Below are 25292 nucleotides of genomic sequence, written 5' to 3'. Positions count from 1 at the left end.
TGCAGGAAGGGTACCACATGAGGGAGGAGGATGTCTTCTCTGTAACGCACAGTGTTGAGATTGCCTGCAATGACAACAAGCTCAGTCTGATGCTGCAACACACAGGTCATGACGGACCCTCCACCTCCGAATTGATCCCGCTCCAGAGTACAGGCCTCAGTGTAACGCTCATTCCTTTGACGATTAACGCAAATCCAACCATCACCCCTGGTGAGACAAAACCGTGACTCGTCAGTGAAGAGCACTTTTTGCCAGTCCTGTCTGGTCCAGCAATGGTGGGTTTGTGCCCATAGGCGACGTTGTTGCCGGTGATGTCTGCCTTACAACAGGCCTACAAGCCCTCAGTCCAGCCTATTGCGGACAGTCTGAGCACTCATGGAGGGATTGTGCGTTCCTGGTGTAACTCGGGGAGTTGTTGCCATCCTGTACCTATTCCGCAGGTGTGGTGTTCAGATGTACCAATCCTGTGCAGGTGTTGTTACATGTGGTCTGCCACTGCGAGGACGATCAGCTGTATTTCCTGTCTCCCTGTAGCGCTGTCTTGGGCTTCTCACAGTACAGACATGGCAATTTATTGCCCTGGCCATATCTGCAGTCCTCATGCCTCCTTGCAGCATGCTTAAGGCATGTTCACGCAGATGAGCAGGGACCCTGGGCATCTTTCTTTTGGTGTTTTCAGAGTCAGTAGTAAGGCCTCTTTAGTGTCCTAAGTTTTCATAACTCTCATGTGACATTAGCTGTTAGTGTCTTAACGACCGTTCCACAGGTGCATATTCATTAGTTGTTGATGGTTCATTGAACAAGCATGGGAAACGGTGTTTAAACCCTTTTACAATGAAGATCTGTGAATTTGAAGTTATTTGCATTTTTACAAGTTATCTTTGAAAGAGGGTCCTGAAAAAGGGATATTTATTTATTTTTTATTTTTTTATTTTTTTTGAGTTAGACACTAATACTTTGACCAGGCCTATATCTAAACCGTCTGATCAATGCCCCAACCAAGCAATACCTTCAACATGCTTTTCTGTTGAAGACCAACCAATCTCCTCTTCACTATCTCCCGGGCCTTCCTCATTGCTCAGACTGATACTGTATCCTCTTAGCACTTCCTTATTACCCGGGGCTCATTAACATGGTTGTACACTCACTACTTTATCATAGTCAGTTTCTCTCTACCACACTAGTTCCATCAAGTTTGTGGATGGAGGAAGTAAGTTACACAATATAATTGTGTTGTAGGTTACATGTTGTGTTTCTTAATTTTTTTTAGGATCACCATAAGCCATTGCCAGTGGCGGCAGCTAGTCTTAATGGAGTCCAGTGTTGTAGGCTACATTAATTGACCCAGTGGGTCCGGTGGACTGTCCAGTGTTGTAGGCTACATTAATTGACCCAGTGGGTCCTGGGGACTGTCCAGTGTTGTAGGCTACATTAATTGACCCAGTGGGTCCTGGGGACTGTCCAGTGTTGTAGGCTACATTAATTGACCCAGTGGGTCCTGGGGACTGTCCAGTGTTGTAGGCTACATTAATTGACCCAGTGGGTCCTGGGGACTGTCCAGTGTTGTAGGCTACATTAATTGACCCAGTGGGTCCTGGGGACTGTCCAGTGTTGTAGGCTACATTAATTGACCCAGTGGGTCCTGGGGACTGTCCAGTGTTGTAGGCTACATTAATTGACCCAGTGGGTCCTGGGGACTGTCCAGTGTTGTAGGCTACATTAATTGACCCAGTGGGTCCTGGGGACTGTCCAGTGTTGTAGGCTACATTAATTGACCCAGTGGGTCCTGGGGACTGTCCAGTGTTGTAGGCTACATTAATTGACCCAGTGGGTCCTGGGGACTGTCCAGTGTTGTAGGCTACATTAATTGGCCCAGTGGGTCCTGGTCCTGGGGACCCAAAGGGGTGCACAGTTTTCTTTTTTTTCACACCTGATTTCAAATAATCAAAGGGTTGGTGATGAGTTGATTAATGTGTTCGTACGAGGACCAAAACAACAATGAGTTCTTGGCGTCCCAGGAACAGGATTGCGAGAGTCTGACAGCCTATAGATGTGGCTCTTGCTGTTGAAGGTTTCCACCGAGTAAGTGCAAGGTGTGTGTGTGTCACAACTCTACAGACAGTCATGAAGGCTTCTACTTTTTTATTTTTTTATTTTTTTAAAGCTTGGATCGTGTCCTTTCTCCCTACCCCCTCTGTGTGCCTCTAAACCAGTTAGGGGATTACCTGATCACCGGGATATCAGGTCAGCCCGTTTGCCACACTGACCTACCTACCTGGATTAACCTACCTGAGACGCACACACACACACGCGCTCATACCGGTTACCTGATTTATCAGACACTCTTATTGTAAGGAGCTAGGTAAAACTACACGGCACAGTTCATGGAAGTCCATTTGTTTTTCAATAAAGCAGCTATCAGCTAAATCAGTCCTAGTAATAAAAAACAGACAAGTGCAGAACACACAATAGCCAGCGAAAGTGTGATTTGTGACAGGGTTATGGTTGCAGGCCGATGCTTGACATTGCTGGCATACTTGTTTTGCCACCAAAACCGGCTGCTGTTCACCTAAAAGTTAGCGTATGCTTCCCAGACAACATTTTATTTTAGGTTTGTTTTGGTGTTTGGCAGGGGTGTTTTGTGGGGCTGTTTGAGCACATTTTTTCCGGAGGCGAGCTGACGTTCGGTAGCCGAACGTACTTGTACATTTGACACCTTTTTCTCCCCAATTTCGTGATATTCAATTGGTAGTAAGTCTTGTCCCATTGCTGCAAATCCGTACGGACACGGGAGAGGCGAAAGTCGAGAGCCATGTGTCCTCAAACACGACTGTTTCTTGACACACTGCTCGCTGCACCAATGTGTCGGAGGAACCATCCAGCTGGCAACCGAAGTTTGCTTGCATGCGCCCGGCCCGCCACAGGAGTCGCTAGAGCGCGATGGAACAAGGATATCCCGGCCGGGTCTGTAGTGACGCCTCTTGCACAGCGATGCGCTGCCTTAGACCGCTGCGCCACTCGGAAGGCCCGTCGACGCCCCTTTGTCAGTGATTGGTCGACTGTAGGGAATCTTCAATCAAGTGTTTGTCTCTGCAAAAATGTATGTTTAGGACAGATTTCTTGATTTATCTTAGCTTGATTTTGACTTTTGAAGAAGTGTTAGTGGGTACGCTGTTGATACGGTGTCTCACGAGGGACAAATGAGTAATATTGCATTTTTTTTTTTCTTGTTTTTCAAGTGGAGGTGTTTTAGGGAGTATGAGAGACACGGACTTGCACTTCACCTAGCCCAGTTCTGCTAGGAGCAAACTGAACCTATGTATGTGGACACCTTCTTTAGGCAGCGTACATATCACTGCTGATACCTGACCCCTGACCTGAGGCAGCACTCAAGCTGCTGGAGCCGTGTAGGACTCAAGGGCTTGCGCCCCAAATGGCACCCTATCCCTTATAGAGCTCTGGTCAAAAGTAGTGCACTATATAGGGGAAAGGGGTCTAAAGTAGTGCACTATATAGGGGAAAGGGGTCTAAAGTAGTGCACTATATAGGGGAAAGGGGTGCCATTTAGGATGCACCCTAGCTCTCTGATTTTCACACTTATTGGATTCTTTCGGGGATGACTACCTGTTCCTAGAATGAACGCCCCACAGTGTTATACACTTTATTATCCTGCTCTCTGTTCCACGACCTGTCCTTTATCCCGCTCTCTGTTCCACGACCTGTCCTTTATCCCGCTCTCTGTTCCACGACCTGTCCTTTATCCCGCTCTCTGTTCCACGACCTGTCCTTTATCCTGCTCTCTGTTCCACGACCTGTCCTTTATCCTGCTCTCTGTTCCACGACCTGTCCTTTATCCTGCTCTCTGTTCCACGACCTGTCCTTTATCCTGCTCTCTGTTCCACGACCTGTCCTTTATCCCGCTCTCTGTTCCACGACCTGTCCTTTATCCCGCTCTCTGTTCCACGACCTGTCCTTTATCCCGCTCTCTGTTCCACGACCTGTCCTTTATCCTGCTCTCTGTACCACGACCTGTCCTTTATCCTGCTCTCTGTTCCACGACCTGTCCTTTATCCCGCTCTCTGTTCCACGACCTGTCCTTTATCCCGCTCTCTGTTCCACGACCTGTCCTTTATCCCGCTCTCTGTTCCACGACCTGTCCTTTATCCCGCTCTCTGTTCCACGACCTGTCCTTTATCCCGCTCTCTGTTCCACGACCTGTCCTTTATCCTGCTCTCTGTACCACGACCTGTCCTTTATCCCGCTCTCTGTTCCACGACCTGTCCTTTATCCCGCTCTCTGTTCCACGACCTGTCCTTTATCCCGCTCTCTGTTCCACGACCTGTCCTTTATCCCGCTCTCTGTACCACGACTTGTCCTTTATCCCGCTCTCTGTTCCACGACCTGTCCTTTATCCTGCTCTGTTCCACGACCTGTCCTTTATCCCGCTCTCTGTTCCACGACCTGTCCTTTATCCCGCTCTCTGTTCCACGACCTGTCCTTTATCCCGCTCTCTGTTCCACGACCTGTCCTTTATCCCGCTCTCTGTTCCACGACCTGTCCTTTATCCCGCTCTCTGTTCCACGACCTGTCCTTTATCCCGCTCTCTGTTCCACGACCTGTCCTTTATCCCGCTCTCTGTTCCACGACCTGTCCTTTATCCCGCTCTCTGTTCCACGACCTGTCCTTTATCCCGCTCTCTGTTCCACGACCTGTCCTTTATCCCGCTCTCTGTACCACGACCTGTCCTTTATCCCGCTCTCTGTACCACGACCTGTCCTTTATCCCGCTCTCTGTTCCACGACCTGTCCTTTATCCCGCTCTCTGTTCCACGACCTGTCCTTTATCCCGCTCTCTGTACCACGACTTGTCCTTTATCCCGCTCTCTGTACCACGACTTGTCCTTTATCCCGCTCTCTGTACCACGACTTGTCCTTTATCCCGCTCTCTGTTCCACGACCTGTCCTTTATCCCGCTCTCTGTACCACGACTTGTCCTTTATCCCGCTCTCTGTACCACGACTTGTCCTTTATCCCGCTCTCTGTTCCACGACCTGTCCTTTATCCCGCTCTCTGTACCACGACCTGTCCTTTAGCCCGCTCTCTGTTCCACGACCTGTCCTTTATCCCGCTCTCTGTTCCACGACCTGTCCTTTATCCCGCTCTCTGTTCCACGACCTGTCCTTTATCCCGCTCTCTGTTCCACGACCTGTCCTTTATCCCGCTCTCTGTTCCACGACCTGTCCTTTATCCCGCTCTCTGTTCCACGACCTGTCCTTTATCCCGCTCTCTGTACCACGACCTGTCCTTTATCCCGCTCTCTGTACCACGACCTGTCCTTTAGCCCGCTCTCTGTTCCACGACCTGTCCTTTATCCCGCTCTCTGTTCCACGACCTGTCCTTTATCCAGTTCCATAATCTGCTGGTTTCTCTCCACCCTATGAAATTAGATTTGTGTCCTGGTGAGTCACAAGTAACAAGGGAGATGGCGTTCCTGACGGCGAAAGGATTCACGAGTTATCGTAACATTTGAATGCCCTCCACAATAAACCATCTATTTTTCCTCTCTCCTTTCTTTCTCCCCTCTCTCTCAGGCTATCTACCCAATGGGATCCATGCGGTGGAGGCCATGTTGGCTGCGGCCAGCATCGGGGCCATCTGGTCGTCCACATCTGTGGACTTTGGAGTCAACGTAAGGATGACCTCGACTGCATCTTATATGACACCCTATCCCCCATCCAGTCCACCACGGCGCCCTATTCCCCCATCCAGTCCACCACGGCGCCCTATTCCCCCATCCAGTCCACCACGGCGCCCTATTCCCCCATCCAGTCCACCACGGCGCCCTATTCCCCCATCCAGTCCACCACGGCGCCCTATTCCCCCATCCAGTCCACCACGGCGCCCTATTCCCCCATCCAGTCCACCACGGCGCCCTATTCCCCCATCCAGTCCACCACGGCGCCCTATTCCCCCATCCAGTCCACCACGGCGCCCTATTCCCCCATCCAGTCCACCACGGCGCCCTATTCCCCCATCCAGTCCACCACGGCGCCCTATTCCCCCATCCAGTCCACCACGGCGCCCTATTCCCCATGTAGTCCACCACGGCGCCCTATTCCCCATGTAGTCCACCACGGCGCCCTATTCCCCATGTAGTCCACCACGGCGCCCTATTCCCCATGTAGTCCACCACGGCGCCCTATTCCCCATGTAGTCCACCACGGCGCCCTATTCCCCGTCCAGTCCACGGCGCCCTATTCCCCGTGTAGTCCACCACGGCGCCCTATTCCCCGTGTAGTCCACCACGGCGCCCTATTCCCCGTCCAGTCCACGGCGCCCTATTCCCCCATCCAGTCCACCACGGCGCCCTATTCCCCCATCCAGTCCACCACGGCGCCCTATTCCCCCATCCAGTCCACCACGGCGCCCTATTCCCCCATCCAGTCCACCACGGCGCCCTATTCCCCCATCCAGTCCACCACGGCGCCCTATTCCCCCATCCAGTCCACCACGGCGCCCTATTCCCCCATCCAGTCCACCACGGCGCCCTATTCCCCCATCCAGTCCACCACGGCGCCCTATTCCCCATGTAGTCCACCACGGCGCCCTATTCCCCATGTAGTCCACCACGGCGCCCTATTCCCCGTCCAGTCCACGGCGCCCTATTCCCCGTGTAGTCCACCACGGCGCCCTATTCCCCGTGTAGTCCACCACGGCGCCCTATTCCCCCGTCCAGTCCACGGCGCCCTATTCCCCCGTCCAGTCCACCACGGCGCCCTATTCCCCCATCCAGTCCACCACGGCGCCCTATTCCCCCATCCAGTCCACCACGGCGCCCTATTCCCCCATCCAGTCCACCACGGCGCCCTATTCCCCCGTCCAGTCCACCACGGCGCCCTATTCCCCCGTCCAGTCCACCACGGCGCCCTATTCCCCCGTCCAGTCCACCACGGCGCCCTATTCCCCCGTCCAGTCCACCACGGCGCCCTATTCCCCCATCCAGTCCACCACGGCGCCCTATTCCCCCATCCAGTCCACCACGGCGCCCTATTCCCCCATCCAGTCCACCACGGCGCCCTATTCCCCCATCCAGTCCACCACGGCGCCCTATTCCCCCATCCAGTCCACCACGGCGCCCTATTCCCCCATCCAGTCCACCACGGCGCCCTATTCCCCCATCCAGTCCACCACGGCGCCCTATTCCCCCATCCAGTCCACCACGGCGCCCGATTCCCCCATCCAGTCCACCACTTTTGACCACGGGGAAGTGAGGGAGGGGGTGTAAGAGGGTCTAGGTCAGCAGTCATGGTTAATGGGCAGGTGAGGGTTTCCTCTAATTTAGGAATAGTACTTTGTTCGTCTTGCTAATGGCTCCTGGGGGGGCTCTGTTTGTTAGTTAGCTCTGTTATGGCCCCTAGTTGGATATACAGTACTTTTGGGACTGTCTCTGTATGATATTTTACTGCCCCCTTGTGGCGAAAAGAGTATTTCTACACCAAGCAGTGTAGCACATCAGCATCGTCAAAATGCACGTTAGATATGGCTTGTATGTAATACTAAAGAGAGTCTATTTGTAGTTTTTCACTGCCGTTTTGGATGACTTGGATCACAGTTCCCTAGCTGACTGTGTGGAATAGGAATTTCCAGGTGAACAAGGAAGAGCACTTGTTGATAATATCAATAAGAAATTACTAGTTTGCAAACAGGGAGAAAAATATCCCACACAGGAGCAGAGAATGTCTAGTTGGCCTTCTCTGAGGAACATTTTTAAATCTTATTTCAAAATAGTTTAAGCTAGTTTACTTAAAAAAAATGTATATATAATTTAACAACTCTTAATGCTTTGTGGAGAACAGTAGAAATGACCCCAGTCATTATCACATTGGTTGCTGTAGCTTCGTTCACCTCAGGCCATCTACAAACACATAGCCTATTAGGGCGGCACGGTAGCCTAGTGGTTAGTGTTGGACTAGTAACCGAAAGCAAGTTCAAATCCCCGAGCTGACATGGTACAAATCTGTCGTTCTGCCCCTGAACAGGCAGTTAACCCACTGTTCCTAGGCCGTCATTGTAAATAAGAATTTGTTCTTAACTGACTTGCCTAGTTAAATAAAGGTAAAATAAAAATTAGCTATACGATTAGCCGCTACCCATTAACTCCGCACCAGGATTAAAAACTATAATTGAATAAGTTCACAGAGATCTGTTTGCAGAGTTTTTTTATTTTTATTTTTTTAAAGCATTTTCATTACAGAACTCTTTTTTTTCTATTTCTACAGCTAATATTTCTGCACATTTTGCCGTAGATAATATATTAATTAACATGTCATAAGCTGAGTGAGAGTGACTAACAAAATCTGTGGGGGCACCCTGGAGGTCAGGGGGCACCCTGGAGGTCAGGGGGCACCCTGGAGGTCAGGGGGCACCCTGGAGGTCAGGGGGCACCCTGGAGGTCAGGGGGCACCCCGTGCCTGGTTTTGAATTTTTCCATGATAGCTGGCTAGACTAATTGACCAATCTACATTAAAAAATATATATATATATTTATTTTTTTACTAACATGGTCTAATTGGGGTGACTTTTCTTTGAGTGACAGATAACAAGTGGGATAATGCTGATGCACCTTGTGTATTCTACTATTCTAACTGTCAAAAAGCAGACTTATTTCCTCATATGTAGCTACGGCCCAGTTGGTACTGTGTGTATGCTCCATGCACATTAGAAACTCAGTGTGACTGTAATGTCCATACTGAGGACCACATTAAACTGTGTGACTGTAATGTCAATACCGAGGACCACATTAAACTCAGTGTGACTGTAAAGTCCACATTAGAAACCAGTGTAATCAATGTCATCCTCTGGGGTTCTTTTTTCATTTCACGTTTAACTGCATGAATAGTTTTTCCCAAAAAATGTATCCATTGTATCTGTGCTTTCTCTCGCTCTCGCTCTCTCCCAGGGTGTGTTGGACAGGTTCTCTCAGATCCAGCCAAAACTCATCTTCTCAGTTGCAGCGGTGGTGTACAACGGCAAACAGCACGACCACATGGAGAAACTACACAGTGTGGCCAAAGGTAGCGCAATGCCTTGTTTCTGGGTCCTTTTGTGTGTGTGTGTGTGTGGTTAGTATTGGGGTGTATAATGTCACTACCACGGTCTGTTCATAGGACTGCCCGATCTCCAGAAGGTGGTTGTCATTCCCTACGTACGAAGCAAACAAGACACTGATCTTTCCAGGATCCCTAATAGGTGTGTATTTCTGAGTCAGGTTGACCCTTTTATGGGAGCTGGTCAAACGTAGTGCTCTAATATAGGACATAAGGTGCCGTTTGGGACGTACCTTCTGTGTTTTCTCGTTTACCCTCGTTTACCTAATGTGAAGTGTTTGTGGTCTGTTAATTTTCTTCAATATAACTAATACTCTTGCAGTCTCTCCCACTTGGGCTAAACATTTATCTGAGTTGTCTCTTTTTAACCTCTTCCTGTTTTTTACTCTTACCATGTCTACATCTCTTATTTTTCCCTCTTTCCCTCCCTCCCAGTGTGTATCTGGATGACTTTTTGGCCACAGGGAAGGAGGGGGACCAGGCCCCTCAGCTGGAGTTTGAGCAGCTGCCCTTCTCTCACCCCCTGTTTATCATGTACTCCTCTGGGACCACCGGATCCCCCAAGTGTATGGTGCACTCGGCAGGGGTAAGATACAGCTGTCTCTCTGATACCCACGCACGCATATGGCTGCTGGGTCAGACCTCATCTGTACACAGTTCTGTCACCCACATCACACTGAACTCCAACAGACATTGGAACACAAAGTAGGATTCCGAAAATAAATAACATTCCAGCAGAAATGCCAAACCAAAGCAACTATCCTGCATTGTTGGGTGCATCACCGTGTGACTTTTTAAAAGTTATTATTTCTAAATTAAAACAACATTCAAACAACATCCTTGCTACAAATTCCATATAGGCTACAACACTGCCCTGGTTTCTTCCACCAGATGGCAGCAACTGTCCATCAGACAAACTTTTCCCATTTTTTTTCGGTCTGTTTGTCACATAAAGGCCTGTTTTTATAGAGGTGTATTAATCTGAGCATAAGTGTGATCTATGTTTATTAGGGATCAGTTCTGTACACAGGGAAATAAACTGTAGACAACACCATTTTAAAATGGATGAAATAAGGCTGGAGCAGATGAATGTGGATGATGGTTTTTAGTTATGGCGAGCTGTTTAAAAACACTGGAGTGTACTGTATGTCTAATTCACAATCATTTAGCCTTCAAGGGGGGAAACAATTGACATTTCCTACCCCCCCCCCCCACTAAGTTCACTGGTTAGTTCAGACATCCGTGTGTTTGAGGGTTTCTACACCACTTTTAGCTTCTCTCGGTCTCCCTCCCTCTGCGTCCTCTTTCCTTTCCTCTTCGTTCTCTCTCGCTCTCTTTCCCTCCTCTCCACCCCTTCTCCGGATAATTAGATAGTTATGCGGCATTCGACTCTGGTGGTGCCCGCCAGCACAGGCAATTAAACTGGCACTAGAGGCACCTTGTTAGGCTTTGTTAGGAATGCTGTCAAACTCAAACATCGCCCGCTATGGAAACAAGAGAAGAGGCATGGCATCTCTCTCACAAATCAGGCATCGGAGCACGCTCTCCGCATACACTTCTCATCCCTCTCTCCTCATCTCGTAATTACTTACCCCCCCCCCTCCGGCTCCAACGGCCCTGGCACTCACACAGTCACTTAAACGCCAAAAGTCCTTCTGCCAATGCACACTTAGATTAGAGACAGAGGGGTCCCGTTGTGTCAGGGATGTCAACTTTTTTCTTTATTTTGTTCTTCCTCAGGCTAGCATAAGGACAATGTAGGAACGTTGAGGGCTGTACTGACAAATTATTAGCTAGCCTATTTTTCCAGACTGGGACATTTAGGCTACACACACTGAAAAAAAAAAAAAATCTTTAAATCTAAATTTCCATAATTTGACTAAATGCTGTTTAAACGATGCCAACGATCTCTTTGTTTTAAGGAAAGACTTTGACGTGTTTGTCAAAATATATTGGAATGTTCAGGAAAGGAAAATCAACATGTCGAGACACTCTCAGGCAATCTTGGTTGGACGCACGTGGTACGTTTTATGTAGTAGAAAAGTGAACTAGCGACTTTGGAGAGAGGTGCCTCTCAGTCCAGGGCCTGTAGAGAGCTGATCTACTGTAGGGTCAGTTCAGAGAGAGGTGCCTCTCAGTCCAGGGCCTGTAGAGAGCTGATCTACTGTAGGGTCAGTTCAGAGAGAGGTGCCTCTCAGTCCAGGGCCTGTAGAGGGCTGATCTACTGGAGGGTCAGTTTAGCCTTTTAGATCATAATGAACCAAATTATATGGACAAGACACCACATTCTAGATCAGCACTCCTACTGGACCAGGGGTTAGTGCATGGGTTATAAAACTTTTCAAACACGCCCTCCTCTCCCTTCCTATATAAAGCCTTGACGACAATAAACCTCAGAGGATGACTGTCCAATGTCAGAATGGTTCAGATGATAACTACAGAACGAAGCCAACATCAGCGTGAGATTTGGTTGCGAATGGTATGAACTTTGAACTCTTATTCACTACAGAAGTGATACCTCCCAGCCGTTGAGTTAGCAACAGCAGCTGCAAATGAGGGTTAGGAAGGAACAGACAAGAGTGTCCCATCTATCACACAACAACGTTACTACAACGTATCCAAGTGACCACCAGAGACTTTCTTCAAAGGACAAAGTACTCGGTTTGGCAACACGGCCTTCCATCTACCACCAACCTACTGAAGCGCAGCTCAGAGTAAATATTTATTGCATTTCCCTTTTCCAAATGGGCGGAAATTTAGAATGCATAAGATACTGTATTTACGATAGCACAGCTTCTTCCTTTGTTACTCAGTCTTCCCGCTCTTTCACTCAAACCCAGCCCTTTTTGTTTTTTGTAACAGGCTGTCATATCTGTTCCGCCCGCTAGGGACGTTTTCCTTTATGACGTAATTTGTAATCAAGTTATGATTAATTATTTGTAAGTGTGTTAGGTATTTAGCAAATAAATAATTAAACCCAATTTTGTATTGCTGATTCAACTTGTTAGCCAGGGTTCGTGCAGATATCTGAAAGTTGTAAATTCTTAGTTGAGACTGAATTAAGATGACGATTAATATCGACTGCTATTGATGTAAAATATTACTAGGTCTTTAAGAGTTTATTCGGAAGATAACAGCTCTATAAATATTATTTCGGGGTGCCCCGACTCTAGTTAATTAAATTTACATGATTAGCTCAATCGGGTAATATGAATTACGGAGAAAGGATTTTATAGAATAGCATGTCATATCACTTAATCCGGCATAGCCAAAGACTCAACAGTTGGGATGGTGGTGTTCGGCTTGCAAGCCTCCCCCCCCTTTTCCTCCAAACATAATGATGGTCGTTATGGCCAGACAGTTCTTTTTTTGTTTTATCAAACCAGAGAACAATTCCCCAAAAAGTACAATCTTTGTCCCCATGTGCAGTTGCAAAATGTAGTCTGGCTTTGTTATGGCAGTTTTGGAGCAGTGGTTTCTTCCTTACTGAGCGGCCTTTCAGGCTATGTTGAAATAGGACTCGTTTTACTCTGGATATAGATACTTTTGTACCTGTTTCCTCCAGCATCTTCTCAAGGTCCTTTGCTATTATTCTGGGATTGATTTGCACTTTTCGCACCAAAGTACGTTCATCTCCAGGAGACAACGTGTCTCCTTCCTGAGCGGTATGACAGCTGCGTGGTCCCATGGTGTTTATACTTGCGTACTATTGTTTGTACAGATGAATGTTGTACCTTCAGGCGTTTAGAAATTGCTCCCAAGGATGAACCAGACTTGTGGAGGTCTACAAAAAAAATTATGTGGTCTTGGCTAATTTTCTTTTGATTTTCCCATGATGTCAAGCAAAGAGGCACTCAGTTGGAAGGTAGGCCTTGAAATACATCCACAGGTACACCTCCAATTGACTCAAATTATGTCAGTTAGCCTATCAGAAGCTTCTAAAGCAATTATGTAATTTTCTGGACATTTCCAAGCTGTTTAAAGGCACAGTCAACTTATTGTATGTAAACTTCTGACCCACTGGAATTGTGATACAGTGAATTATAAGTGTAATAATCTGTCTGTAAACAATTGTTGGAAAAATGACTCGTGTCATGCACAAAGTAGATGTCCTAACCGACTTGCCAAAACTATAGTTTGTTAACAAGAAATTTGTGGAGTGGTTGAAAAACTAGTTTTAATGACTCCAATCTAAGTGTATGTAAACTTCCAACTTCAACTGTAGGTGTCATCATCTAAAATTGTGTGCGTATTTGGCTGATGATGGACGGATCTGTTCCGGTCAAGCCACACTAGTCAGATGAAGCTAGCCAGCTGCTTATAACGTTAGCTTGGGGAAACAGGGTTAGGTAGCTGGCAAGCTTCTTTAGTTTGTTATTTAGCTCAGGGCTGTCCATAACTTTAAAAATCTATATATTAATCAACCGACAGTCGTCTGACCAATTGATTGGTTGAAAGTACAATTTTCAAATGTGTATTTTTCCAGACAGTGCATTCCTAAACATTTCAGACCCCTTTTTTCACATTTTGTTACGTTACAGCCTTATTCCAAAATATATAGATTTTCCTCATCAATATAGAAGTCCTCATCAATATACATCCAATATCCCATAATGACAAAGCGAAAACAGGTTTTTAGAAATGTTTGACTTAACTATTCTGACCCTTTGCTTTGAAAATTTGAAATTAGAGCTCAGTTTCATCCTGTTTACATTGATCAGAACTTCAGATGTTTATTTAGCTTGATTTCAATCCACCTGTGTTAAATTGAATTGATTGGACATGATTTGGAAAGGCACAAAGGTCAAAGGAATTGTCCGTAGAGCTCCGAGACAGGGATGTGCCTCGGCACAATCCTACAGTGAAGCATCATGCTGTGGGGAAGTTTTTCTGCGGAAGGGACTGGGTGACTAGTCAGGATCGAGGGTAAGATGAACGAAGCAAAGTACAGAGATCCTTGATGAAAAGCTGCTCCAGAGCAATCAGGACCTCACTGTTTGATTAAAATAACTAAGACAAACAAATGACTTGAGGGAGCCAGAGGTCAAGATAACCAGAAGGGGGGGGGGGAATATATCTGTATCTATCGCTCGTCATGTTAACTCTCTCTCTCCTCCCCCGTAGGGGACGCTTATCCAGCACCTAAAAGAGCACGTTCTCCATGGCAACGTGACCAGCAGTGACGTCGTCATCTACTACACCACGGTCAGTCATCTTGTCAGATCAAAACGTCTTCCTGTCGTCGCTAAAACCACAAGTTGACAAAGTCGTCAACACAAAACGTCCCAATGACAACCCCCCCCCCCCCCCCCCCAAAAAAAAAGAAGTATTCGCAACCTGTTTTGCCAGTCCGAATACAGGTTGACAAGTAACTAACCAATCAGACAGGTTTTTTTTTTTTTTTTTTTTTTAAGTGTTTTTTATTTCTTCAAAGACCACAAACACACAGGATGCTAAAGTTAGAATCCTATTCGTCAAGTGGTTGAAAACCTTTGGGGAAAGGTCAAGACTGATGAAAAGTGCAACCTCACCGCAATGTAATTGACAGCCACGTACTGACCGAGGTACCAGAGAAATCACAGTGGAATTCATTCCTTACACATAGAAGGGTAGCAAAACATTTTTACAGAACAGACGCAATCACGTACGTCACACACACACACACACACACAAATATGCTCTCTTTGCATTCCTACCATGGGCCTATGAGGGTGGGAAGCCTGGGTTTTTCTTGACGGTCCCTTCCCCTCTTGTTTCCATCAGACGGGCTGGATGATGTGGAACTGGCTGGTGACGTCACTGGCTATAGGGGCCTCTGTGGTTCTGTACGACGGCTCACCTCTCATGCCCACACCCAACGTCCTCTGGGACCTTGTGGACCAATTGGGGTGAGTCTAATCTTTACCAACTTCCCTAACTAAATACGTCTGTTGGGAAAATGGGGGATACGAGCGAACAATTCTTCTGATGTGCTGTTTTTTTTTTCCACGGGGAGGTCTGCACCTGGCATTTGTGGCATCTATAACATTATGGAACGGGTTCATCTGGCCCATAGGGCAGAGACGATGAAAAATCCACATAGCAGGGCCTTGCCATTCGCATTATGTCAAACATCTCAACACTTCCCCCCCCCCCCCCCCCCCCCCCCCGAACCAAATCCAGTAGCTGTTCTGATATTGGGGGAGGAAGGATGACAGTTTTAAGGATGGCATTACCTAGACCAGTGTTTCCCAACCCAGTCCTCAGGGCCTGCCCGACATTCCACAAGATTTAAATGATGTACAAATATTTGTTCTGTTAGTTCTATTCTGCCACAAGCTCACCTGATTTCATGATTTAGTTGATTAGATAAATTGGCTGTGGTCGTGCTGAAAAGACCCATAGGAGGAATGGCTCGGGGGGGACGTTGGTAAGCACTATCTTACTGCATGTAGCAGTCCACTCTGGTCCCCAGAGTGTCTGCACCACTGCCCTCTAGGTTGAGCTTCCCCTTCCCCAATCCTAACTTTAACCATTAGTAGGGAAATGATTCAACTGACCATGCTCTGCAATCTAGGGCAAACTTCACCCTGGAGCGAAGAGGGAAGGTGGGCTGTTAGCTGGCAGTTACCGTGGAGACTGACAAGCCTGTAAACCAAATGGGAGGTGTGGTGGGTGACATTTATTTAAACGATGTTGAGAGTGGGATGAAAACAACTTGGATTCCACTAGGCTGCAGGCAAGATTATTTTGGGTTTTATCGATTCATCCTTGGGAATCATTCCTCGTCTAGGTATATGTAATAGTAGTCGCCTGTTGAGACTCCCCTCAGAACACACGTGTGTGTGTGTGTGTGTGTGTGTGTGTGTGTGTGTACACACCTAATCCTGTGTCTTGGCTGGGATGAAGCGGTCCCTTGTTTTCTCATTGTGTTCCCACCACTGTTCCCCCTCAAAGGGGGGAAATCAAAAAAGAAAACTGTTATAAAAATATCTAGTTGTAGCAGCCACTGGCGTACTACAGGACGTTCAGGCCTACCAACCCATTTGACCCACCCGCACACCAACCCATTTGATGTACATGCAGCCTGTATGAAACATGCTCACACTCATAGTTTATACATCATTATTATACATATCAAATGAGCCCCTAGTCTGCTGTATCTTTAGTGAGGGACCACTAGACTCTGGGGGTTAATCCAGACTTCTTTAGTGAGGGACCACTAGACTCTGGGGGTTAATCCAGACCTCTTTAGCGAGGGACCACTAGACTCTGGGGGATAATCCAGACATTTTGGCTGCTCTTCATCCCACCTTCCTCTGTTCTTTCTCGTCTGCATCCATCTATATTCCTCATGAGTGTTATGTTTTCCTGATTATGGTTGTCCAAAGAGGTATCTCAGACATTGTGGTCGTCTGAGTGTTGAACACTATCTTGAAATGCTGGAAAGCAGCAGCAACAACAAAAATGAAAAAATAACCTTTTTTTATTTAGGCAGGGTGACTCATTGAGACCAATGTCTATTTTTCAAGGGAGCAAATGGTTAAAAAAATTAACTAGGCAAGTCGGTTAAGAACACATTCTTATTTACAACGGCATAGGAACAGTGGGGTAACTGCCTTGTTCAGGGGAACAGTGGGGTAACTGCCTTGTTCAGGGGAACAGTGGGGTAACTGCCTTGTTCAGGGGAACAGTGGGGTAACTGCCTTGTTCAGGGGAACAGTGGGGTAACTGCCTTGTTCAGGGGAACAGTGGGGTAACTGCCTTGTTCAGGGGAACAGTGGGGTAACTGCCTTGTTCAGGGGCAGAAGGACAGATTTTTAACTTGTCAGCTCGGGGATTCGATCTAGCAACCTTTCGGTTACTGGCCCAACGCTCTTGCATGACAAGACCAGCAGCAATTAGGTCCTCTACCAACAATCTGTATTGGTGGCTGGCATGTGAGAGCCACGTTTTCCTTGCAGATAATCACGTCATATTTTTTTGACTAACATTCTACTAACCTTATCGTCGAGTTACCTTCACGAGCAAAGTTGATCTCGAGTCGAATCCCAAATGTTAGCTCTCTCGCTCTGTAACTCCCTGTCCTCCCCATCCCGCTTTGTGACCTGCTGGTAGAAGGTTGTTTGGGGATTGTCTGAAGGTTGTCAATGGGTTCTCTGATACATGGTGCTTGTCTGAGGAATTGAGAGAGCAGGAGGAGACCTCTAGGAGGAGCTCACGCTACATAAATGGCTGATCATTGATTTCCCATGGAAGAAACATGGACAGACTGTTCAGCTGTGCAAAAGATCCCAATGAAGCACTCATTCAGGCAGCCCACTCTAAAAACAATCCCCTTTTTTTAATATCTCTCCCATTGAATGGTGGAAGTAGATGGTAAAACAGGGTCGATACATGCGATTGTCTTCCTCTTGTATTCTACCTGAATGAGAAGAGGAACAGAAGGGCGGGTGCGTGTAGTCGAGGACAAAGGAGAGAGTTGTTCCTCTTCAGCAGAGTCCCTTTGTTTCTCAGTCAGATGGATTTCCCGGGCAAAATTAGCCTGGTGTCTTATTCAACACTGGACAGTGCCCGCGTGGAGCGCACATACCGACCTACACAGAGGCCTTGTTGGTCTACAATACCAGGCGCCGTTGGAATGACTGTTTCTGTAATCTTATGGAAACCCGTGCAGCGCTGTAATAAAATAAAATGCGATACCAGACTAGGCCCTAGTTTTGCAGTGGAGTGAATGCCATACGCCCAGTTAGTCTGCTGCATACAGTGGTTCCCTCTTTTAAAAGTTGAGAGCTTACGCAGCGGGACTTGGAGGTAATTTGTGGTTTAGTACGGTACCCTGCGTCACCACTTCTTTGCTCCAGACCACCACAAGGGGGAGTTAGATCACTGATTTATGATTTTGGGTCCTATTGTGTCTGACAATGAATGGGCGACATACACCTAAATAGAAACTGATAATTGTGCACGACTTCAGTATTACTTACTGAAACTGTTACACTAAGGTTTTTATTCTTTAATTTTGTTAGGATTATTTTGGTTTTACTGCAGCCCACTCCCGATCAGTCATGTTGAACAGTGCCTGAGTGGCCCAACGGTCTTAGACACTGCATAACAGTGTCTTGCTACAGATGCTGGTTCAACACCGTGCTGGCCTTGACCGGGAGACCCATGAGACTGTCGATTTTTGGTTTCTCTCCCTCTAAAAACAGAAATAAATTAATCTAAATAACAAACGGGCTTTATTTACAAATTAGTAACAATGTCTCACCCCATGTTCAAAAATGGCCTTTTTCTCACTCGTATGTTAGTTGAAAGCCAAATCATCTCCAAAAATATATGTTTTAAACAAACCGATTTTATTATTAATTTAGAATTATATAGAAGCCCGTTGGATATTCTCACAGATCTGTTATTAGCAGGACAATCTGTATTGGTCATATTGGTCATGGCTCCCGAGTGGCGCACAATGGGGATTGCCTTGCAGTTCTCCAGCTGTATCCACTGAAAGTGCTCAAGGTTCAAGGCACGAGGGCACGGGATGGGCCTCAGAGCCGCGCACAGAAGACGTACCTAGCCCATGGGGAAGGACCCCCACCCCGCCACAATAGCAACACTAAGGGGCATTGCATTAATAATGGAGCTGACTAAGGAAACGTTACCTCTGTTCTCAGTGCCTGTCTGCACATTCAAACTAAAACAATATAACTAATAATGGCATCTTTATGCTTTAATAAAATAATGATTAAAAATAGTCTTTCAAAATGCAAATGTTTGTTTAGTTATGGATCCATAATGAATTACTATGGGAATAAATATCACTGAATTACAGAAATATCCTCTATGTAATTATTGGCGGAGAGTCACGTCATATTTTTCAATATACTGTAGGCCTAACGTAGGTGACACGAGTCTCTCTAGTGTTAAGTAATGTGGTGTAGGTCTTATTTAATTAAAGAGCATATTGAAGTCAGAAGCAATATGATTTATTTAACTAGGCAAGTCGGTTAAGAACAAATTCTTATTTACAAGGGCAGACTTCCTCCCTGTCGGGGAATTGAACCCCGGTCTCCCGCAGGACACTGGATTCTTTAGCTAAATAGACCAGTACTGTCCTCCCGACCTTCACGTTGTACAGTGCCATCTTTTCCGTTCCATCCTAACAGAAACCCAGAGGCTCTTTTCTATTCCATGGAAAATAAACACCATAATATTAATCTAATGAATTAAACATAATACTAAATACTATATATATCACACACAGAGACACACACAACCAGTCAAGTCCCCCTCCCCAATTGGGAAATTGAACCCTGGTCTCCCGCGTGCTCGCAATCCCAAGTACAGCCATTATTGAAGGCTACCAAATGCTTTTCAAAGATGACCTCTGGTGGTCAAACTAGCACTCACTAGCATTAATGGTGCCGGTGGTTCACACCGTAAATAACGTGCCATAGAATTCTGTGGCACCGTTCAAGCTTACGCCTCAACTTTTAAAGGAGGAACAATCGTATCATGTCCTAATGAGGTGACGGGTGTATTGTTGGCATATACAGTGCATGGTCTTAAAACAAGTGTAAGCTAGTAATGACATTTAAATACACACAATATAAAAATCCATTGAGTCTTATTGCTTAAGGCAACTATTTGGCCAATATTAAGGGCTCAATATAGTTTGTTCTAATGATGGTTTGCTGTTGAAACATCATGGCTCATAGCTCTCCCAGGGGCATTGATGTGCAGTGAGTGTGCGACATGCACTCTACAAATTTTAAATATTATTATTGATGTGTACAGCTGGGTGTTTAGTGAAGCGAACAGCGCCATCTAAAGGTTACAGGTGAAAGGTCAGGCCCAAACACAGCTGGCTTTATATCATTATTCTGCCATTAAAAAAAAATGAACTACCTTCTTCTGCCCATAAAATATCCAAATGTTGGATAATGTATGGCTGCTTTTAGCTAATATTACTATATTCAGAGCCCTTGACTTTTGCCACATTTTTGTTCCTGCCTGATTTAAAGTAAATTAAATTTGAGATTTTTGTTTTCTCACTGGTTTCCACACAATACCTCATAATGTCAGTGGAATTATGTTTCTAGATTATTATTATTATTTTTTACAAATTTAATAAAAAATGAAAAGCTGAAATGTCTTGTTTAAGTATTCAACCCCTTTTGTTATGGCAAGCCTAAATAAGTTCAGTAAACATTTTCTTAACAATTCACATAATAGTGATTTTAACATTTCTTTTTAATAATAACTACCCCAGCTCTGAGGTCCACTCTGACATATATTTGTTCATCCATTCCTTACGTATATGTTGTTGGAACTGTTCGATATTACTGCACTGTCGGAGCTAGAAACACATTGCTACACACCTGCTGAACACGTGACTTGACTTGTTTTTGTTTTGTACCATATTTTCACTTTGTCATTATGTGGATGGTAGATGGTTGAGGGGGGAAAAAAATCTGTTTCATCCATTTTGAATTCAGACTGTAACATAATAAAATTGTGGAATAAGTCAAGGGGTACCTATACTGTTGATATCATGGATGATCAGTCCTTGCATCCATAGCTCTGTCTATGAATTTGAGTGGTTACATTTTCTCCAGCCCCATTCCTCAGCTTTTTACCAAAATAGGGGCAGATATTTTTGGAAAACTAGATTAATCTGATTACAATATTTTTGCTGGTATTGTAACTGATTACAGTTAGTTTTTTTGATCAGATTATATAAATCAAATCAAATGTATTTATATAGCCCTTTGTACATCAGCTGATATCTCAGTGCTGTACCGAAACCCAGCCTAAAACTCCAAGCAGCAAGCAATGCAGGTGTAGAAGCACAGTGGCTTGGAAAAACTCCCTAGAAAGGCCAAAACCTAGGAAGAAACCTAGAGAGGAACCAGGCTATGTGGGGTGGCCAGTCCTCTTCTGGCTGTGCCGGGTGGAGATTATAACAGAACATGGCCAAGATGCTCAATGTTCATCAATGACCAGCATGGTTGAATAATAATAAGGCAGAACAGTTGAAACTGGAGCAGCAGCACGGCCAGGTGGACTGGGGACCGCAAGGAGTCATCATGTCAGGTAGTCCTGAGGCATGGTCCTAGGGCTCAGGTCCTCCGAGAGAGAGAAAGAGAGAATTAGAGAGAGCACGCTTAAATTCACACAGGACACCGAATAGGACAGGAGAAATACTCCAGATATAACAAACTGACCCTAGCCCCCCGACACATAAACTACTGCAGCATAAATACTGGAGGCTGAGACAGGAGGGGTCAGGGGTCACATACATAGTCAGTTACTCCCCAATCCTGTCTGTATGGAGGAACGGTCTAAGATTCTTCACAATGTTTTCCAACTAATAACACATTATAGAAAAAGGCTGTGCCATTATCCTCGCAAGGAGAGGAATTGAAAACGGATGTCAAATGTTTACCCCAACCTTTTATTCATTTCTTTTTTTAAATATTTTTTTGTTGAAAAGAAACAATTACTTGTTAAACCAAAAACATTGAACAATTATATTAGTACAAGTTAAAATAATCTCCAAAGCTTTTTTTCATACAATATAGCTCAGTATTTTACACATACGTTTTTGCTCTTTATCAAAAGTGTCAATCATTTCTGGCCCCTCAATGTGTGAGACTGGCTGGTCTAATGAGGTAGGTAAAATTGGGTGGGCTATTTTCTGATGGACTATGTACAGCTGCAGCGATCGGTTAGCTGCTCAGAGACTGGCTGGTCTAATGAGGTAGGTAAAATTGGGTGGGCTATTTACTGATGGACTATGTACAGCTGCAGCGATCGGTTAGCTGCTCAGAGACTGGCTGGACTGATGATCCAAATGAACAGTCACATGAGACATTGTAGGAAAAGCATTAAAGGTCCAATGGAGCCATTTTTATCTCAATATCAAATAATTTCTTGGTAACGATTTTAAGTACCTTACTGTATTTGGTATTTCATTAAGGATTCCCATTAGCTGTTGCAAAAGCAGCAGCTACTCTTCCTGGGGTCCACACAGAACACAGAACACAGAACATGAACCATAATACAGAACATTAATAGACAACAGCTCAAGGACAGAACTACGTACATTTTGGAAAGTGACAAAAACACAGCCTACATATCAATACAAACTATCTAGGTCAAATAGGGGAGAGACGTTGTGGTGAGGTGTTGCTTTGTCTGTCTTTTTAAACCAGGTTTGCTGTTCACTTGAGCAATATGAGATGGAATGGAGTTCCATGCAATAATGGCTCTATATAATACTGTACGCTTTCTTGAATTTGTTCTGGATTTGGGGACTGTGAAAAGACCGCTGGTGGCATGTCTGGTGGGACGTATGTGTGTATATATTATCAGTGCTGTGTGTAAGTTGACTATGCAAACTATTTCGGATTTGCAACACAATGTTTCTTATAAAAAGAAGTGATGCAGTCACTCTCCACTTAACCAAGAGAGACTGGCATTCATAGTGATTTGTTTTTAATTAAAATGGTCAAAAAGGAACAACTTCTCAGCAAAGAGTAATTTCTCAAGCATCAATTTAGCTAGGACTGTCTGGGAGTGGTCTGAGAGGGGAGGGAACTGAAATGGTGCTGTTATTGACCAAAAGGTTTGGAACTCCTTATTGGTCTACTGACTCATTTACTGTCTGGTTATGTCACCATGGAAGGCCAAAACTATCCCACCAAAAACAGGCTGACAATTCAGGTGGTGTTTTTCAAACAGCTCTTACACTAAAGGGGTATTTTCATAATTTTCGCAGTATTGTTTCAACCTCCATATTGTGGAAGTATAAATATATGTAAAACACAGGAAAATCACGTTTTTCACTGCACTGGGCCTTTTTTAAAGCACAGTTCTGATTTTGAAGATGTGTGGGTTGAAATGAGTAACGAGCTTGTCTTAAGGCCATTCAACCTTTTCAATGCATGCATCCCTATGGACCCTGGTCTAAAGCAGTGCACTATATAGGGAATAGGGTGCCATTTGGGGGACAACTCAGCTGCTCATTTATTTTATCGGGGCTGTGGTGGGCGGGGCTGTGGTGGGCGGGGCGGGGCAACAGGACAGGGGTGGGACCTCATCACCTCATCCGTACTACGATATTGCTTTGTCATGAACAGGCTCCATCTGAGCCCCCCCCATCGTGTGACCCTCACAGCCTTGGTTAGGGGCTTCCATTTACGGGTTATAGATCTCCATTAAGACAGGACAATCACGGTCACCAATCAATGTCTGCTTATTGCTGCGGGTCGTTATGTGGTCCACCTGAACAGAACAAGGACCATTTTTATATTATTTTGTGTCTCCACTGTCACAATAGAAACTGTATTTCTGTATATACTGTCTGCTCTGTCCCATCTGGACATACCTATGTAAGAATGCTGTTCATTGACTACAGCTCAGCATTCAACACCATAGTACCCTCCAAGCTCATCAAGCTCGAGGCCCTGGGTCTGAACCCTGCCTTGTGCAACTGGTTCCTGGACTTCCTGACAGGGTGGTGAAGGTAGGAAAGAACACCTCTTCGCTGATCCTGAACACTGGGGCCCCATAAGGGTGCCCCCTCCTGTACTCCCTTATCACCCATGACTGCGTGGCTGTGTACGCCTCTAACTCAAACATCACATTTTCAGACGACACAACAGTGGTAGGCTTGATTACCAACAATGACGAGACGGCCTACAGGGAGGAGGTGAGGGCTCTGGGAGTATGGTGCCAGGAAAATAACCTCTCACTCAACGTCAACAAAACAAAGGAGATGCTCGTGGACTTCAGGAAACCGCAGAGGGAGCACCCCCACATCCACATTGATGGGAACGCAGTGGAGAAGGTGGAAAGCTTCAAGTTCCTCAGCGTACACATCACTGACAAACTGAAATGTTCCACCCACACAGAGTGTGGTGAAGAAGGCTAAACAGCGCAACAGGAGGCTGAAGAAATTTGGCTTGGCACCTAAAACTCTCACAAACTTTTACAGATGTACAATTGAGAGCATCTGTCAGGCTGTATCACCGCCTGGTACAGCAACTGCACCGCCCACAACCGCAAAGCTCTCCAGAGGGTGGTGCGGTCTGGGGGAGAACTTCCCACCCTCCTGGACACCTATAGCACTCAATGCCATAGATAGGCCAAAAAGATCATCAAGGACATTAACCACTGGAGGCACTGCCTGTTCACCCTGCTATCATCCAGAAGCTGAGATCAGTACAGGTGCATGCATCAAAGATGGGACCAATAGACTGAAAAACAGCTTCAATCTCAAGGCCATCAGACTGTTAAACAGCCAACACTAGCACATCAGAGGCGGCTTGCCTATAGACATAGATTAGGAATCACTGGCCACTTAGAAATGGATCACTAGCCACTTTAATAATGTCTCCGTATCTTGCATGACTCATCTCATATGTATAAACTGAACTCTATACTATTCTATGGTATCTTAGTCTCTCTTTAATTGTGTGTAAATATTGCATCACCCATCTTATGTGTATATAGTGTATTCTATACTATGCCACTCTTAGTCCAATGTATGTATATATTCTTAATCCATTCCTTACACACAACATAGATGTAAATCGAAGTATGTTACGAAACTGTTAGATGTTACTTGTTAGATATTACTGCACTGTCGGTGCTAGAAGCATAAGCATTTCGCTACACCCACAATAACATCTGTTAACCACGTGTATGTGACCAATAACATCTGTTAACCACGTGTATGTGACCAATAACATCTACTAACCACGTGTATGTGACCAATAACATCTACTAACCACGTGTATGTGACCAATAACATCTACTAACCACGTGTATGTGACCAATAACATCTACTAACCACGTGTATGTGACCAATAACATCTACTAACCACGTGTATGTGACCAATAACATCTGTCTAACACGTGTGTGTGACCAATGGATTTGATTTGATTTTGAGTGTCTTAGCCTTTGTCTTATCCTTTGTTCTTTTTATCCTTTGTCTTATGCCCTCCTTTGTCTTATCCTTTGTTCTTATTATCCTCTTATCCTTTGTCTTATGCCCTCCTTTGTCTTATTATCCATTGTCTTATCCTTTGTTCTTATTATCCTCTTATCCTTTGTCTTATGCCCTCCTTTGTCTTATTATCCATTGTCTTATCCTTTGTTCTTATTATCCTCTTATCCTTTGTCTTATGCCCTCCTTTG

The 25292-nt window shown here is 45.5% G+C and overlaps 1 protein-coding gene across 1 annotated transcript in view; it reads left to right on the top strand.

Moving 5' to 3' along the window:
• LOC139410591 (acetoacetyl-CoA synthetase) overlaps nucleotides 1–25292 on the top strand; it is a 55382-nt gene that overhangs the window by 10369 nt on the left and 19721 nt on the right. The window contains exons 5-10 of the mRNA XM_071155890.1: nucleotides 5591–5688; nucleotides 8959–9073; nucleotides 9167–9248; nucleotides 9542–9692; nucleotides 14231–14311; nucleotides 14870–14994. Of these exons, the coding sequence (XP_071011991.1) occupies nucleotides 5591–5688; nucleotides 8959–9073; nucleotides 9167–9248; nucleotides 9542–9692; nucleotides 14231–14311; nucleotides 14870–14994 (652 nt within the window). The remainder of the gene's footprint in view (nucleotides 1–5590; nucleotides 5689–8958; nucleotides 9074–9166; nucleotides 9249–9541; nucleotides 9693–14230; nucleotides 14312–14869; nucleotides 14995–25292) is intronic.

The sequence above is a fragment of the Oncorhynchus clarkii genome, chromosome 6 (genome assembly GCF_045791955.1).
Source record: "Oncorhynchus clarkii lewisi isolate Uvic-CL-2024 chromosome 6, UVic_Ocla_1.0, whole genome shotgun sequence".
NCBI classification, from domain to species: domain Eukaryota; kingdom Metazoa; phylum Chordata; class Actinopteri; order Salmoniformes; family Salmonidae; genus Oncorhynchus; species Oncorhynchus clarkii.
The sequence above is the reverse complement of the archived record's forward strand: the minus strand, read 5'-3'. Positions and strand labels throughout refer to the sequence as shown.